This window comes from Lates calcarifer, linkage group LG23 (genome assembly GCF_001640805.2).
Source record: "Lates calcarifer isolate ASB-BC8 linkage group LG23, TLL_Latcal_v3, whole genome shotgun sequence".
Lineage (NCBI taxonomy): Eukaryota > Metazoa > Chordata > Actinopteri > Centropomidae > Lates > Lates calcarifer.
Genome location: NC_066855.1, coordinates 8583786 through 8599847, shown reverse-complemented (window position 1 = coordinate 8599847; position 16062 = coordinate 8583786). Strand labels below are relative to the sequence as shown.

The window sequence follows — 16062 nt, the reverse complement described above, 5'->3', positions numbered from 1 at the left end:
TGTTTTGGTGCGTTGTTTAACTAATTGACATTTGAGGCTATAATGACTGACATGGCATGCTGACAACTGAACAAAGCAAAGTACTACCACCTTTTATACTATGTATAAGAAAGAAAAAGTTTATTTTTCAGTAAATCTTTATTACAAAACTTAAACATAAAAAGTAATTGACATGAACGACAACTCATCTCTGTATTCAATTTGATAAATACACCAAAAAATAAAGCTATTTGTATATTAAATTCAGATATTGACACAAAGCATTACAGTTCATTTTTTATCACTCTTGTGTGGGTTTCCTCAGTTTGGACTTCAGCTCAGACATAAGTGGATTTCCAAATCTAGGGAGAAATTTGAAAATACAAATCAGAAAATGTCTGAAGACAATATGCCTCTTTTGTGCTGATACTATAATAATGTCAATAGATGATTTTTATTCTCCATTTCTTTACCCTGGTTGTCTTGGTGGCATCCATTTAGGTTTGTGTTGCACTTCATCTTCTCTGGGAGTGCCACTCTTCTCCTCTGGCTTTGTCTCAGGTTCCTGTTGATATAGTGACATAATTTTAATCATGTATACACTCAACAACAGAGAAAAGTGATTTTCAAAGACAATAATACCTGTGAGGGGGTTTCTGAGCTTGTTTCTCCTTTCACCACAGGCCTTGTCTTTTTTAAAACAGGAAAACCTGCACCAAGCCCTAAAAAACAAAAATGGGTGACATCATTTACAATAGAAAAACTCAGGGTAGTGGCTTTCCATATGCTGTACATTAAGTGACCTACCAGGCAGTTTTATTCCAATGCCCATGCCTCCCAAAGGCACACCTGCAGGGACTCTGACTGGCAGATGTGAGGAGGGTGTGGGTTCCACTGAAGGCATATGTAGCAGGGAGCGGGGATCTTTGGGTGGTCTTACACGAGGGTTTTTGACAGCAATTCTTGACCTTTGTGCGGTGAAGTCCAGTGCAGACCGATCCAACTAAAATGACAAAAACAGCTGAATTCACACCATCTCTGTAGGTTATGAATACTGACTTAATGAAACATTTTATGGTAAAATATGCTATTTTGGGAATGTTACCTCAATCTGATCTTCAGACGTTGTCGTCAGCTGTTCTGCCACCTCAGCCTCGTCTAGCTCAAGTAATGATTCAGCAATATCCTCTAACCATCTGGGCTGTGGTTTGTCCAGTGAGGGCAACCTCAATAACTTCTCAGGTTCAGCACAGGTGTTGTCTTCTGACCCTGCCGACATGATTTTCTCCTGTAATGAAGCCTCTGTGCCACTTCTAGATTCAGCATGTTTGATTTCACTGGGACAGTCAGGTGCAGTTACCTCATTTGCTTCTTCATCGTCTTTCCAGTCTGTTATCCTTACTATGTCTGTTATGTCAGCATCAAGCTCTTTCTGTGATCCAGTTTCACTTTCTGCTGATTCAACTCGTTCTTCCGTCTGTTTTTTCCTGCAATAGGTCCAATTCCTGACTTAGGTGTTCAGCCTCAGATGATACAACTCCTGAGTCAGGGTGAAATCCAGTCTCAATGATCGATTCCTCCTCTGTCAGATCTGATTGTTCTATCTCCACTGCTTCCTCTATCAATATGTCCTGAGTTTCAGAGATATGTTTCTGTGTAGACAATTCAGAGATATCTAATGATTCTGAAATACTAGCAAATATGTCATAGGTGCCTTGAAATGATCCAGTGCTAAGTGACTTCAGTAGCTGGTTTTCACTGCCTGTGCCCCATTCACTGACAGACTGGTCCAAAAACCCAGACTCAGCTGCTGATGAAGACATTTCTGTGTCACTTACCAATCCAGATTCTCCTGAATTCGACTCTGCAAGCTGTTCTTTCTCTGTCCCTGCATGCACTGATGGCATTTCATCTTGCTCATCAGTTGATGGCTCTATTTTGGTGTCTGTTTTTTGTTCAGGTTGAGACCCTTCTTGCTGCTCCATGTCGTTGGTGTCCTTTGACAGTGCTGTCTCTATCCACAAATCAAGGATTTCTTCATCAATCACATCTTGACATCCAGTGACTGAGCTACTTGCTTCTTCAGCATAATTCCTCTCTGATTCTGTCCCATGCTTCTCCATTGCCTCCGTAAGTATCAGAGTCATATCTTTTATTTCAGACTCTGTCGTCATTAATTCAGCTGAAACTTCAGTGTCTGCTAACATCTCCTCATTCCTTATCTTGAATGCTTCATCTGATAGTTGAAGTCTTGTCTCCACTGACTCATCTGGTCTAGATAATTCAGATTCTTCAAGTAAAGTATTGTTGATGTTTTCTGTGGTTGGGTCAGTTGCCAGTCCTGCTGGCTCCAGGTTTAAAATTTCCATCTCATTTTCATTCTGCATTTCATCTTCTATTGCTTCATCCTCAACTCCATAACCTGTCTCTTCCATATCTATCCCTGCATCTTCCATTTCTACAGTACCATCTTCAAATAATTTAGGCTCTGTTTCAACCAACTGTCTCATGAATCCAGATTCAGTAATGTCTTCTAATAAACTAGAAGTTTTTTGTTCAGAGTTTTTGGCATCTACTGATTCTTGGAAGGTCATCTCTGTCATCTCCTGCTCTTCAACCTCAAAGGTTTTTATAGTTTTGTCAGCAAATTCGACCAGCAAATCATCTGCTGCTATGGCTCCTATCTCATGGCCATCTCTGACAGCATCTCTGAAGTCACTTAAACCTTCATCTATTTCAAATTCAACCAAAAGCTCTTCAGTCTCATCTTGCAACTCTTTTGTTGTCTCGTTAGTCTTGTCTGTCACACCAATGTGTGTCTCAAATTCCTTTTCTGAGTGCTTGATCCCCATCTTCACTGAGCTGTCCAATGATTTTCCTTCCTCTTCCTCAAATAAGGGTCCTGATCCTTCAGTTACTGGTTCAACAACTGGTTTTTCTGTTTCTTGTGTAAGGTTCAGTATTTCAGTATGCTCGTCCGTAATATCTTCTGTGCTTTGTAGTTCTTCTTCCATATGCTCACTCACCAGTAAATAGTCACCTCCAGTGTTTTGAAGGCTCTCTGGCTCTTCGCTCTCCTCCTCTTCTGGTAATTGAGCAGCATGGATTTCCTCGCAATCTCCTTCTCCTACTTCCAGGAACTTTTGTGTTATGTTTTCATCTGGCCCAGGCTCATTGTTGTATTCAGGAACTCCCTCTTGTGTTTCCTCACATGTTGGAGAATTTAGCTCCTGTGACACAACAAGCGGGCCTTCACATATCCCTGAATATTTTCAAACTCTCCACTAATTTCCTGTCCAGTCTCGCCTTCGGGTACTCCTGTAACTGAGGTGGTTGTACATGCTATTTCCATGTAGACATCTCTGTCTTTCTCTTCACTGGAGAGCCTCTCCTCTTCTACTTGATCTTTATCAAAAAATCTCTCATCTACTGAAATGTCTGTTGTTGTCACATGAGATTTTTCATCAGTCACCGTGCCGTCAACATTATCTGTCTCTCTTATTTTAGTTTGCACTTTAGCGTCCTTAGCCACATCCTCTTTTTCTTCATCTGTGAATTCAGCTGTGTGTTGTGTGCTCTCTGCTTCAGCATTCTGCATGACTTCTTCATGGCATGAAACACGTTCAGTCAAAATGTCTTCTTCTTGACTGTCTTCCGCGACTGTCTTGATGTCCTCTTCCTGCTCTGGCTCTTCGTATATTGACTGGCTGTCTGCAGACACATTCACATTTTCTTCTGCACCCTGCTCCCTTTCATCCGATGAGTTCTCCTCCTCCTCTTCTCTTTCATCCTCAACCTTATCACTTTCACTTCTGCGAACCATAAGATGCTCTTGTTCAACATCCTCTGACACATTTCCACTTTTTTCGAAGGTCATTTGTAAGTCATCATTCAGTAAAAGAAGGCCTGTGTCTTGCTTGACATCTTCAACATTTTCTAATGGCTCCTCACAGACTGAGAACTGATTTTTAACTTGTTTTTCCCCCAGCTCTAACACATCCTCACTGTTTTCTACTTCTTCATATGTTACCGATGTATCCGCCTCATCTCTCTGCACACATGCATCTTCAGTGTGCACGTTACGCTCCTCTTCAAAACTAAAATCTGTCATTGGGCTCAACTTTATCTCAGTGTCTTCTAACTCCAAATCTTCTTCATCTTCATGGTGCATTTCATCGTCTTCTTCCATTACTTGGATCTTTCCCACAGTTTCTTCTATTTTTTGAAGATCGTCCAGTCTCACTGCCACCTGAGTCTCCTCCTCAGCATCAGACCTTCTTCCGCCTCCGTCCATGTCTTCACTCATTGCATCATCTGTAAGATTTAGTGACTTTGCACGATCTTCATACTCATTAATCTCTGTTGTCTCATCTTGTTTGTGAGCGAACAATTTCCGATCTCTGTTTTCTTCTTGTTCATCTTCTTTTGCTCTTGCATCGTTAGCAATGAGCAGCCCTGCATCATCATTTCCTGTTTGGCTAATCTGTTCCTCTCTTGTGCCCTCACCTTCCTCAGATGCTTTGCTCTCACTGCCTCCACTCAGCAGGCTTTTGTACTGCATGCTTTCTTCCTCAGGCCCTAAGTTGATTTCTGTGGTGCAAACTTCCCAGGCAACAACTGGCTTAGATGAACTAAGCAGAGAGGCTGTTGTAACAGCCTGTTCCTCATTGACAACCTCTCTACTAGTGTCACTTTCTGGGTGACCAGCATCAGGGGGCTCACTGTCCACTGTAGATTCTTGGAAGGAGTTTGGGTCATTGTTAACGGTGTCAGTGGGCTCTGGCCTGAGGAATCTGTTTACTGCTCCAGTTATATAGTACTGAGAAAGACAGGGAGAGAAAAAGTTGACTTATTTTTTTGTTATCTAATTAATTAACATTCTTCTACGTATGTTCTCATTTTTTATATAATTTGTTTTTTGTAAGTGTTACAACCAACTCAAATAAGAAAGTCTTTTTCCTTATTATACATACCATGTGAGCTTGTTTTCTTTGTTTTAAATAGATTCTTAATGATTATTCTTAAAACTATATCGTCAAAAGTATATGGATGCCCTTTGTTCATAGTACCTTTCTATAGTTTCTGTCTGAGGCTATTTTTTATGGTTTGGGACAGGCCTCTTAGCTCCAGTTTAAGGAAAATCTAAAGGCTGCAGTATACTATACAAAGCTATTTATAGCATCTTTCCAGCACTGCAGCAACAGTTTGGGGAAGGCCCTTTCCTGTTTCAGCATGACAATATCCCCATACATAAAGTGCGGCCCATAAATTGTTTTCCTAGCTCGGCTTGGTGTGGTCTTGCATCCCTCAGAGGGCTGATCTCAACACCATCAAACACCTCTTTGGTGAACTGACCTTCTTCACAGCAGCCATAACTAATAACATTGGTCACTAACTTTGTTTCCTTTTTGATGCTGGGAAGGTAGTATACAATTGGTTTCAAAACTTGTGAATCTGATTACCATATCATATCAATATATAAAGTGAAACAAATGGCGAATCAGTTGAACTATCAGGCCAGCGAGCAGTGGTTTTATCTGAGCTTCCTGCTGTGGCTGGACACTATGAAAGTTGCATCTGTGAAACCAGAAACAATGAGCTGAAAGATGCTAAAAACAGCCCATAAAGCTGACGGGACCTTCAGAGTCAGGAAATAATTCTCTGTGGGTTCATCACTTTTCACATTAAGCATAGTCATCTGATCCTTTGTTCATAAAAAATAGATATTCAAGCAGCTTTACGTATCCCATTGTACCTTCAAATGGTCCTGAAGTTAAACTCCCAAATGCAATACAGCCATCACTAATGTTATTTGTTATACTTGTACTTTTCCTGTAAAGACAGTGAAAATGTACTGTGAAACATCATCTACAAACTAGGCCTTACTGTCTAACACCAACACTGCATATCATCAATGCTCTTGTCACAGAATGGGACAAAAAATAAACAAATACAAATAAAAAAAATCATTAATGCTTCATTTTAAGAGTCCATAAATTCTTAATAAATTCCAAGAAAAAAAGTATACAGGCAAGTTTGCAATTCAACATTTATGAAAAATAAAGATTCCAATCATCAGTGAATGAGGGCTAAGAGGAAATTCCTTTAGAGATCAACAGCTGCTCTCGAACTCAACACAAATTCACCTAAGCTGGTGTCTGTCTCAATTACAGAGTTATTTTCAGGACAGTTTAGAGAAATCTGAGGAACGTTATGAGGACACTATGGAACTATAAATTAAAGCATGCAGCCACATTATACAAGCTTATGTTAATACTGTGCTTTCTTATGGTGATGCCAATAGAGCAAATGAGAACCTGACTGACAGAGAAACATTAATGTACTGTGTGCGTCTCGTTTCTTTCTTTTTTTCTTTCTTTCTTTCTTTCTTTCTTTCTTTCTCTCTCTCTCTCTCTCTCTCTCTCTCTCTCTCTCTCTCTCTCTCTCTGTGTGTGTGTGTGTGTGTGTGTGTGTGCAAGGTAGAAAAATCCACACACAAACAATCGGGGGCGGGGAGGGAGGGAGAGGGGGTGGTGAAATAGGGAGAGGTACACAGGGACAGAGAGGTGACTTTGCATTCATATTCCACTGTTTTAGATATTACATTTACAACAGTTTTCCCACTGAACACCTGGTTTCAAATGCAGCAACTCACCCAAACTGACCACAAAGTCCTCTCCACCCTGGAAAAGGGACTGGCGGAGTCCATCTTCAAACCTTTTCCTCGGTGACTCTCTGACCATCTGATTTAATTTTCTTCTGTCTCTGACCGCATCACTGTTTTATCTTTCCTACACTAAAACCTTGACATCGGGCTGCATCCAAGCGGGACGGCGCAGTAGTCACGGTTCAGTTCCTCATACTAACATATGTCCGGTGTATCATAATGAGGAAGAGGATGATTAACGCAGCTGAATCGCCAGTGCATCAAGCCTACGTGTTGCACAGTTTGCGGATGTGAGCAGCACTTCTGATGTGTCAAACCACAAACAATGGGGTGGTTTCTGACTTAATATACTTGTGACACGCTATTTTAAAATTGGTCTGCTCACTCACAGCAGGGTTAATGACGATCCTCCACGTTACTAACTCATGGTGGAAAAACACCAGGAGCTGCCAAGAACATTTCTTCACGACTGATTTCGTAACGTTGTGACAATAATTAGAACCAACTTCTCTAAAAAGACAAAAAGCATAAATATCTCCTCACGGACATATCTGACAGGATGATATATATGTAACAGTAAACTTACGTTTAAAGCCACAATATATTATTTTGAAAAAACAAACAAACAAACAAACAACCCCCCCCCAAAAAAAAAAAAAAAAAAAAATTTCATTTTACAAATAAATTAAAAAATAGATGTCTGAGCATTAAAACACACCCATTTTTAACTCAGTACACTCAGGGGCTACAACCTTACTTGGTCTGGTGTGACCAGTAGTTTATGCCAACAAATCATGTTAGCAAATTTACAGTGGATATTGCTGAATATCTGACACTGCTGAGTCACTTTACTGACATAAAGATTCTCCTCTTCAAATTCTATTTATAGGTGTTAGGGAGTAGCTACTGCTGCTTATGTGGAAAAAAAGTTTTAAAAAGTATAAAGCCTTTTGAGGATCAGAGGGAACTGCCTCAGATTGATGTCACATGAGTCTGCATCATTTGAGGCTAAAGACAACAAGTTTTAAAATTAAAGAAATTTCTGAAAAAAGTATAGGCCTTAGCTGCCACTAGCATAACACACCTGAATCTATACAATCAAGTGAACTCAAATTGTACTGTGGGTGATTATGTGCACCAGGTTTTGACATGGAATAAAAAAAATATTTACAAAAAGATTTTTGATACTTCAAAAAATGTCAGTTGTGAGTCTAACATTGTGCAATTCTGAATCAGTGAGGTACTCTATTCACAGGTACACTTTTAGCATTTACTCTGAGTACATACCGCAACTGCATTTACTTCTACTCTGCAGCATAGGTTCACTTTAATGTCTGCAGTTAGATTAATCGTGAATATTTAGATATGTCTCTAATAAAATATAGAATCTAAGCTTTTATTTAGCTGATCATTTTGTTTAAAATGTTATGGATCACTTATCTTGTACAGTTTTATATACTATACAGTATGTACAAACTATATCTTCATGATAGTTGAGTAGCTATATATGGCTTTTATTGGTCATGCAGCTTACATTATTAAATTTGTAAAACATATAGCATGTATGTGACACTAGGGCAAGAAGTATAATGTTTGCAATGTGTATTAAAGTTGGTTGAATTTTGTAGAGCTAAAAATATACAAACCTGATTATATATAACAGGAATACAAACATGTTTTTACAACAGTAGTTGACATTGTACAGCTGTTGTAGATGTACATTCAGCGAAATCTAATGGGAGGAAGTTCCAAACTAAACACCACTGTAATTACTCAGCTCAACCACACAGCACCTCCTCTGCTCAGCACAGTGAAGTGACGACTGTTAATGAAAAAAAAAGCAGAAGTAAATTTTGAAATGAGAAGTTATTTCAGAAATAGTGGTTGACTGACTACAGATCTGTTTTGCATAGAACACTGAACAGAAGAAAACCACGGTAATATTGCATGTTGACTCAAAGAAACATTTCTCCAAAAAGTTCATTTAGTTTTTATTTTCCAGTTGAGAATTTACAAAAAAAAAACAAGCTTGATTATTATTGTACTATTCTTTGTACAAAAATATGAACATTTGTAAAAATCATGGAGTTGGAGGAAGAAGTAATGGATGACAGATTAAGAATATAAAATAATAAATAAAGACCAACAGTGAAGCAAAACCACACTTGTGACTGCTACTTTATATTTACTATAGAGACATACAGTATATTAGATGTATATTATATGGGATATATGAAATATAGAGGCACTCTTCAAACATCCGGGCTTTCATGTAGAAGATGAAATTTCCTCATTGGGCTCTGAAAGAGAGGTGACAAGATCAAGTTGAAAAACTAAACATGAACAAACTTCCTCTTGAGGTAGATTTACGCTTTTTTCTTGTGCAACAAAATGACAGTTGCCTTATTGGTAAATTCTCACTAGCTCTCAATCTTTCACTGTGTCTATGCACCACCTCCTAGCTTAATGTCTGTGACTACATGAGTGAATAGTTTGCAGTGTTTTACCTGTCCAGGTTCGATAAACAGGAAGCTTGAGTGCAGGGTGTGTGATCTCCACGCACACTCTCAAACGGGCTCTCTCATTTTCTCTGGGACCCTTGCTCAAGTTCACTCTGTTGATGTGCAAAGCCCCCGGGTCCTCTTCTCTTTCTCTGTCGCTGTCCTCGTCCACCTCTGACTTTGTTTCCTCGTCCCTGTCGATGTTGTTATTCTCTCCATCCACTTTTTCATCTATGTACTCTATTCCCTCAGCGTCAGGGTCTGTAACAGCAGCTTTTGTTTCTGTAAAGTAACATCAACAAAAAGTTAAGACACATTTCTATGTATCTATCTATAGTGTGTGGCTTTCTGCAAGTCACACTCTTCTTTTAAGATACATCAGAATGGCCTGGTACTGAATGAAATGAATCCTCCACTGGAGTGCACTTCAATAAAATAGGGAGTCTTGCAAGACACAGAAAAAAAGGTAAAAATCAATCCAGCAGAGGTTAGGATATTCTGACTTTCAGTTCCTAATAAGGCTTAAGCTCCGCAACAGGAACTGTACTTTTCACTTGGCATTCTCTTGCAGGAGTTGCAGGGAATGTATCCTTGCTTTCTAACAGCAATTCAACATTAGGAAATCATTATTTCATAAAAAAAAAAAATAGATCAGTGTTCAAAAGAATATAGATGTTAATGACAAGTACTTATTGCGTGTCCATTCTTCTGTCTGTCCAGCTGTTTGTTTGTTTGACTTGGCAGGCTTGTGGACCTCTCCAGGGCGCACACGCTTTTCAGCTCCCTCTGACCGTCATCTCCTATCTCCTCTGTTTCATTGGACACCACTGGTGAGAGAGTGGGCCCTCCTGCGGCCCACAGTAATTTGACCTTAGGGTGACCTCCCTTCAGCAGGAGAGAGAACACACCGACCCCTTCACTGCTCCAACAGACCGAGATCGACGGGGGAATGGAGGGAGCAACTAAGGGAATACAAACAGAGAGTGTTAGTTAATGAAAAGGTCCTTCCACATTTTAAGAACAGCCAAAAGAGCAAGTTTTTGATAGTAGTATAAATGCCTAGAATGATTTATACCAATGTCAACATTTCTCCAGTGTCTCTCAATAGGCTCCTGCAGGGAACAGTGCTCCACTCTACAAATAATCCCTCCTCTTTTCTCCTTCTTCTCCTGATTTGTTGCCCTTCTCTTCAGAGTGGCTGTGGCCCTGTAGACTCTGGGATGAGTTTGTATGGGGCCCCACATCTCTCCTCCCTCGATCACCTCCTCCTCTCTGTCGTCTTGCTCTCCCTCTCTGAGCTTCAGCCAAGTGACCGATATGTTTGGTGGGTAAAAATCTGTGATCTCACATCCCAAGGTCAAAGTCTGATCCAGGGAGGAAGTGGAGCTGGCGATTTCGGACACGCACGGCCTCTTGATGAAGCCTGTTTGGGGTGAAGTGAAACATTAATCTTTTAATTCTTTAAAAATGTAAAGTTAAATTTGAGCCTTCCCGCCTTGTTTTTTTTTTTTTTTTACCTCTGGTTTCACGGGTGACTGGTTGCTTCAGGGCGATGTGGTGGACGCTGACCCACACTTTGGTGACTCCCTTTTCCAGCTCACTCCGTGGCAGCTTACACTGGCTGTAGGCTGAAAAGAAGCCCTCAGAATTGGGTCGAGGGGAGGACGAGGCCTGAGAGGCCACGGGGCTCAGCTCGCCCCCCTGACAGAACCAGCGGAAGGTGATGACGTCCGGGTGGAAATGTGACGCCCGCACCGTCAGGCTGATGACATCTGGAAACCAGAAATTTCAAGGATGTAGCCTCTTGCAACCTGCTATCTGTTTTACTGCTATTGAACTTCAACAAAGGGATAAACTGCTGCCTTACCCGAGTCATTTGGTGTCTCTGCCAGCTGGATTTCTGATACTTCTGGAGCAGCTGAGAAAGAAAATATACAAAAATTTCTATTGCAGAAATTGTGAAAATCATAGAAAAGTAGGGAGGGAAATGAATGAGAGAAAATCCTTTCTTACACAGGATGGTAAACTTCTCTGATACCCTCTCCACCACAATCTTGTCCTTGCCTATGTAGGACACCTGACACTTAAACACCGCTGCCTTGTGGATCGAAATCTGGGGGATGAAGGTGAGCGCAGAGATCAGCTGCTGAGTGCCACTTCCAGATGAGTGCAGGGGCCCCTGAGTGTGCAGCTTGTAGTAACCCATCTCGCCTCTGGAGGACAGCAGAGGACCCTTCTCTGATGCTGGGGAGGTGAGAGTTAGGCCGTAGGGCAAATGGATGGTGGTTAGGGGGTTGTAGAGGCAGTTAAAGTTAGCTTTGGAGGTCCCTGTGTGTGTTAGGTCGTACATTGTTAGCGGAATTAAAGTGTAAAAGAGGAAACATGGTTTGTTTTAGGAGCAGGATAAAAAAAAATTTCATGTGTCCTCATGCACTTTAATGTAACATTTGTATGGCATCACTTCCTCTCAAGTAACTTTAAAGGAAGAGTTTGACATTCTGGGAAATATGCTTCTTTGCTTTCTTTCTGTGGGTTAGACTGATACCAATCTTGTGGCTGTCTGTTAAAAATGATGCTCTAATCTGCCTACCTTCACAGCAGCAAAGCTTTGCTGAGGTTAAAAATGTCATTTCAACATTTTATTGTAGATTCACTTCCACATTTTATTCTCCCCTGAATAACTTTAAGAAGGAAGGAAAAGTTTGACATTTTTAGAAATATGCTCATTTGGTTTCCCATTGAGAAACAGAACTCCCACATCACATACCAAAACATGCTATTTTCATGCTTGGGTTTTTGTACAGATATAACATGTAAATGAGAGAACTTTCCATTTAGCTGCTGTCCAAAGCTTCTCATAGCTTTTCATTGAAAGCTCCAATTATGATGTTTAGTCTGAGATATATTCAAAGCCCAGACCCGTTTTTTAAGACCATACGACTGCATCCAATCAAAATATTCCAGATGTCCAATGTTTGGCTCGCACAGCACGAGTTTGTGATTGCTGATCCATGTCAGTAGGGTTTAGAAGGTCACAGGAGATTTCATGTAACCCTGTGGTTATCTGGATGTGTGTAAGCTCTCCTACCTGTGAATGAGGTGTCAGAGATAGGGGTGTCGTTGAGGAACCACGCAGTCTGGACTCGGTCCACCCTCCTGCCTTCAATGCTCACTGTCACCCTGCCCTTTTGACCTACGATCACTCGTGGAGGGAGGATGATCCCTGACACATTGAGAGACTTCTGTTTCTCTGAGAGAGGGGAGATGAAGGGAATAAAAGAGATTACGAGAGCAGGGGGGTGGTTGAGGTGACAGCTATTGTGCAATAATTCCTGATAAAGTCTTCCTGAATCCCATTCTTGTAAATAATAAGGACTGAGGCATTGTTGCAGTTTCAGGTTCTTGATTTTAAAGTTTAACCAGCTTGAAAATGCATCTTTTACTTGGGGTCCAAAGACAAATCTGAGGGGTCACAGAATTCTGTAGGCCTCCCAAAAAGCCTTCAAATAAGACAACAAATTCCTGTCCAGACTGAGGCCATGACCTGTGATAAGGGTCTACAGGAAGTTCATAGACTTTTGTTTCATTTTAGGGGTCACAAACCAAGTATATACCACTACTTTAACAGCATGACAGGCTCTCACTCACCATCCCTTCTCCTCCAAGAAAAGCCGAAGCAGAGCAGGAATACCAGCACTATAGAAATACACATCATAGCCACAGATGCTTTGGCTGATTTAGTCAACACTGGGGCCTCATCTGACAGGAAAAAATATGACAAGAGACACATGGGCAGGGTATCCAGGACTTGTATTATGTATAGTACTAAGTTATGCAGTGCATTTACAGGTGACAAAGCATATTAAGAACAAGACAAACAAGTTGCAAACAGTTGTGGAACTGTCTCTTAAAGCAGAACAGCACTATATGGTTAATAAGCAGCCAGGGGTTTTATTTTGTTTTGTTATTCTCAGACTTTGTTCCAGACCGGAATCTGATTACACCGGCTTATCTGTCAAACCATCATCCAAAGTAAAGGATACTGTCAGATTATCCCATCAAAATCTTACCCTGAGGATCCAGTTTCTCCAGGTATGCTGTGCTGCTGACCGGGTGCACCACCCCAGGCTGACTCACTGCACACTCCACCTTCCCACCTTGCCCCCTCTGCTCGGGGCTCAAGGTATAATAGCGTCTGGTTCTGTAGGTCCCGTCTGGATTTTGCTCAGCAGCGAGCGGCTCAGGAAGGGTTGTGCCATTTTGAATCCAGGACACGGACACCTCCTCTGGGTAGAAACTCTCCAGGTCACAGTAAAGAGTGAGAGGACCATTGTTGGAGCGTGTCGGCACAGCAGAAAGTCTAACAGAGGGGAGATCTGAAAAAGAAAGTATTAAAACATTTGGCTTAATCATGGGCTTAATCAGGTTAAAAAGATTAGCAAATATTCTCACAGTTTGCACTGAAAAAGGACAGTGACACAATGTGTTTTTCTGTCACTCACAGGTGATGTTGAGCAGGAAATCCAGCTCCTGATAGCTGCCATTGTGTGACACTTTGCAGCCAAAGGTCACATTCTGGTCCTCGCGGGAAGGGTAGAAGGTCAGGTTGCCTGCAGCCGTGTAGTAACCATCTGGAGTCTGTTCACCTTCTACCTGGTAGGGAGGTTGAATCACTTGCCCATCTCTGGTCCAGGAGAAAAAGACAGGAGGGGGGTAGAAACCATCTGCATGGCATTCAAGCTGGCTCTCTGTCTCCAACACCACCCACTGCTGAGGGATTGAAAGAGTGGGGGGAGCTAAAAAGGGCAGAAGAGTAGAGTTCAGCTTTGTACCTTTATTTAGCTTCAAATGAGCACTTAAAGCCCAAATCTCAACGACTAAACAAAGACATACCGAGGACACCAAATGTAACATTACTGGAGCGCAGCATTATAGAGTTGTAGCTGACCGTGCACTCATACACCCCCTGCACGTCGAGACTGGCTCTGAGGATGGTCAGTGAAAAGTCCCCATCGACAAAACTGCTGGTGTCCCAGCTGAAGCCTTCCTCTGTTCGTGCCGTCGCTTTTCCAAATGAGGCGACCTTAGAACCGTTACTCACCCAGCTGACATTGAGGAGAGATTGGTCCATTTTGTTCCCTTCTACAGAGGCAGGGAACGTCACATGGCAGGGGAGGGTTACATTTGTGTTTGGGCTGGCCTGAATTTCACTTGGAGACACTGTAAGCAGAGAAAGAAGGTTTAGATGGAGGGGGAAAAAAGCCTATTTTGATGCTCCTTACTGTAGCAGGCAGCACAGGCACTACTGACACTACTTCAGCTGTAGTGTCACAGCAAAGGATGGCTAAATGGTTGCATTTAAATTCAGTAAAAGTTTCATACCCTGAGTCAAACTAACTATCAACTATAGCTTACATTGAGTAACTCTTGAAGTGAAGCTCTGTCTTATTTTGAAAGAGGAAATAACACAGTCTTCCTCCTACAAATGAAAATCCATAAACAATAAAACCAACCTTTGTTCAGTTAAATACACCCAGGAGTGATTACACTGAGACATAAACACATGGTGCCAGTGTGTATTGTAATCACCACTTGTATGTAGTTTGTTTATCTAAAATGGTACGTGTCATAAGTTTAAATCAACAATGACAAGGAATTTTGAGTCAAGGGTTTGAGTTTCATGAAATTTTCCATTTCACATTCTTTCTTTTCATCCCTAATCGTAAATCAGTAATCTCATTGTAACCTCATTGAATCGGTGTAAACATGAAGCCTTTCAGTCAGGCCTAGCCACCCAATCAGCTTAATTAGTAACTAGTACAATAAATACTTGTCGGCAGGTATAGAACCAAGCGATGGAACGCACGCAGTGTGAGGTGTTTATGTTGTGCCTTGTCAAGTGTGACAAATGGGTGGAGGTGACAAGAATGAGTGCAAAAAAGCATAACTAATGCTTTACTTCGGTAATGGGTAAGTCTATTTTTCATCTACACAAGTATAACACTGATCCAACCACAAGACAGTGCTAATTCAGATGTGGTCCACATAGGTGTGAAAACACTCAGGCCAGATCAGAACATTCATTGCAGTATAGTACATTTCATGCTTGAGTGCATGGTTTTGGCTAATTTGGTTGAATCACATTCCTGACAAATCAGCACTGACTCATTGCACTGATGAAGAACATCCCATGAATCCAATACTGCCATACAGCAGTCCTGTTGATTTGCAACATCACTCACACTGACTTCACACTGATAAAGCTACATCAATATATAGCACAATAGCAAATGTCTCGTAGCAAATATCACCCAAACCTGTTACACTTTATCCACAGTGCTCCAACATTTTTTGTGGTCCTGGCACACACTCCTGACAAGTTTACCACAAATCAACACAAACTATAGGTCAGGTGCACGTTGACACTGACATGTCTTAATATGACCAACATGTGCCATCTTTACTTTTACACTTATTTTAACTCCCGCCGCATTAACCACCATGAGATCTACACAAAGTCCACCTGAGATAGCTCAGCATCAATATTTCCAATATCACCCAACTCAACTTTGTGCAAACCTGGTCATTAGGTGAAGAAACAACAGTTTTGCCTTTGTGAGCGGCCTGTGAGCGTAATGACACAATACTCACCATGCTTTATGAGACCCAGGAGGACGACATAGATGAGGACTTTACACTGCATGGTCTGCTTGTCTGGAGAGAAACGTCTTATCGTCGGGCCCTTTTGCTGTCTTATATAGAGCTATGAGATGACAGTGGGCGGGATTGTCCTGCCAGATGGGAAATAAGAAATATTGTCCCTGGGCCTCAGAAGGGTGAAAGGAGGCCCTTGATATGTGTATGTCTTCCTAAATAAGCGAGCCCTAGAAGACTTATTGAGTGAGAAAGGGAGGG

At 41.3% G+C, this 16062-nt stretch overlaps 2 protein-coding genes across 4 annotated transcripts; both read right to left on the bottom strand.

Moving 5' to 3' along the window:
* Positions 1 to 119: 119 nt before the first annotated feature.
* si:ch211-136m16.8 (uncharacterized) lies at positions 120 to 7009 on the bottom strand. Of its 2 annotated transcripts, none has more exons than XR_007809184.1 (6): positions 6635 to 7009; positions 1085 to 4798; positions 787 to 982; positions 622 to 701; positions 453 to 544; positions 120 to 341 (listed from the first exon to the last, which is right to left on the bottom strand). XR_007809184.1 is itself a non-coding variant. In XM_051066249.1 (6 exons), the coding sequence occupies exons 2-6, from the start codon at positions 1256 to 1258 to the stop codon at positions 281 to 283; spliced, it is 603 nt and encodes a 200-aa protein (XP_050922206.1). In that variant the 5' UTR covers positions 1259 to 4798; positions 6635 to 6978; the 3' UTR covers positions 120 to 280. The 2 variants fall into 2 exon arrangements, 1 of the variants encoding a protein (XP_050922206.1); XM_051066249.1 differs by having other exon boundaries at positions 6635 to 6978.
* A 1611-nt stretch (positions 7010 to 8620) lies between these two features.
* On the bottom strand, positions 8621 to 16035 carry si:ch211-180a12.2 (uncharacterized). Of its 2 annotated transcripts, none has more exons than XM_018678353.2 (13): positions 15799 to 16035; positions 14041 to 14367; positions 13650 to 13943; positions 13218 to 13523; positions 12796 to 12906; positions 12236 to 12397; positions 11161 to 11475; positions 11015 to 11065; positions 10665 to 10919; positions 10223 to 10570; positions 9837 to 10109; positions 9154 to 9429; positions 8621 to 8946 (listed from the first exon to the last, which is right to left on the bottom strand). In XM_018678353.2, the coding sequence occupies exons 1-13, from the start codon at positions 15848 to 15850 to the stop codon at positions 8915 to 8917; spliced, it is 2802 nt and encodes a 933-aa protein (XP_018533869.1). In that variant the 5' UTR covers positions 15851 to 16035; the 3' UTR covers positions 8621 to 8914. The 2 variants fall into 2 exon arrangements, with proteins under 2 accessions (XP_018533869.1, XP_018533870.1); XM_018678354.2 differs by having other exon boundaries at positions 11161 to 11391.
* Between the last annotated feature and the right edge of the window lie 27 nt (positions 16036 to 16062).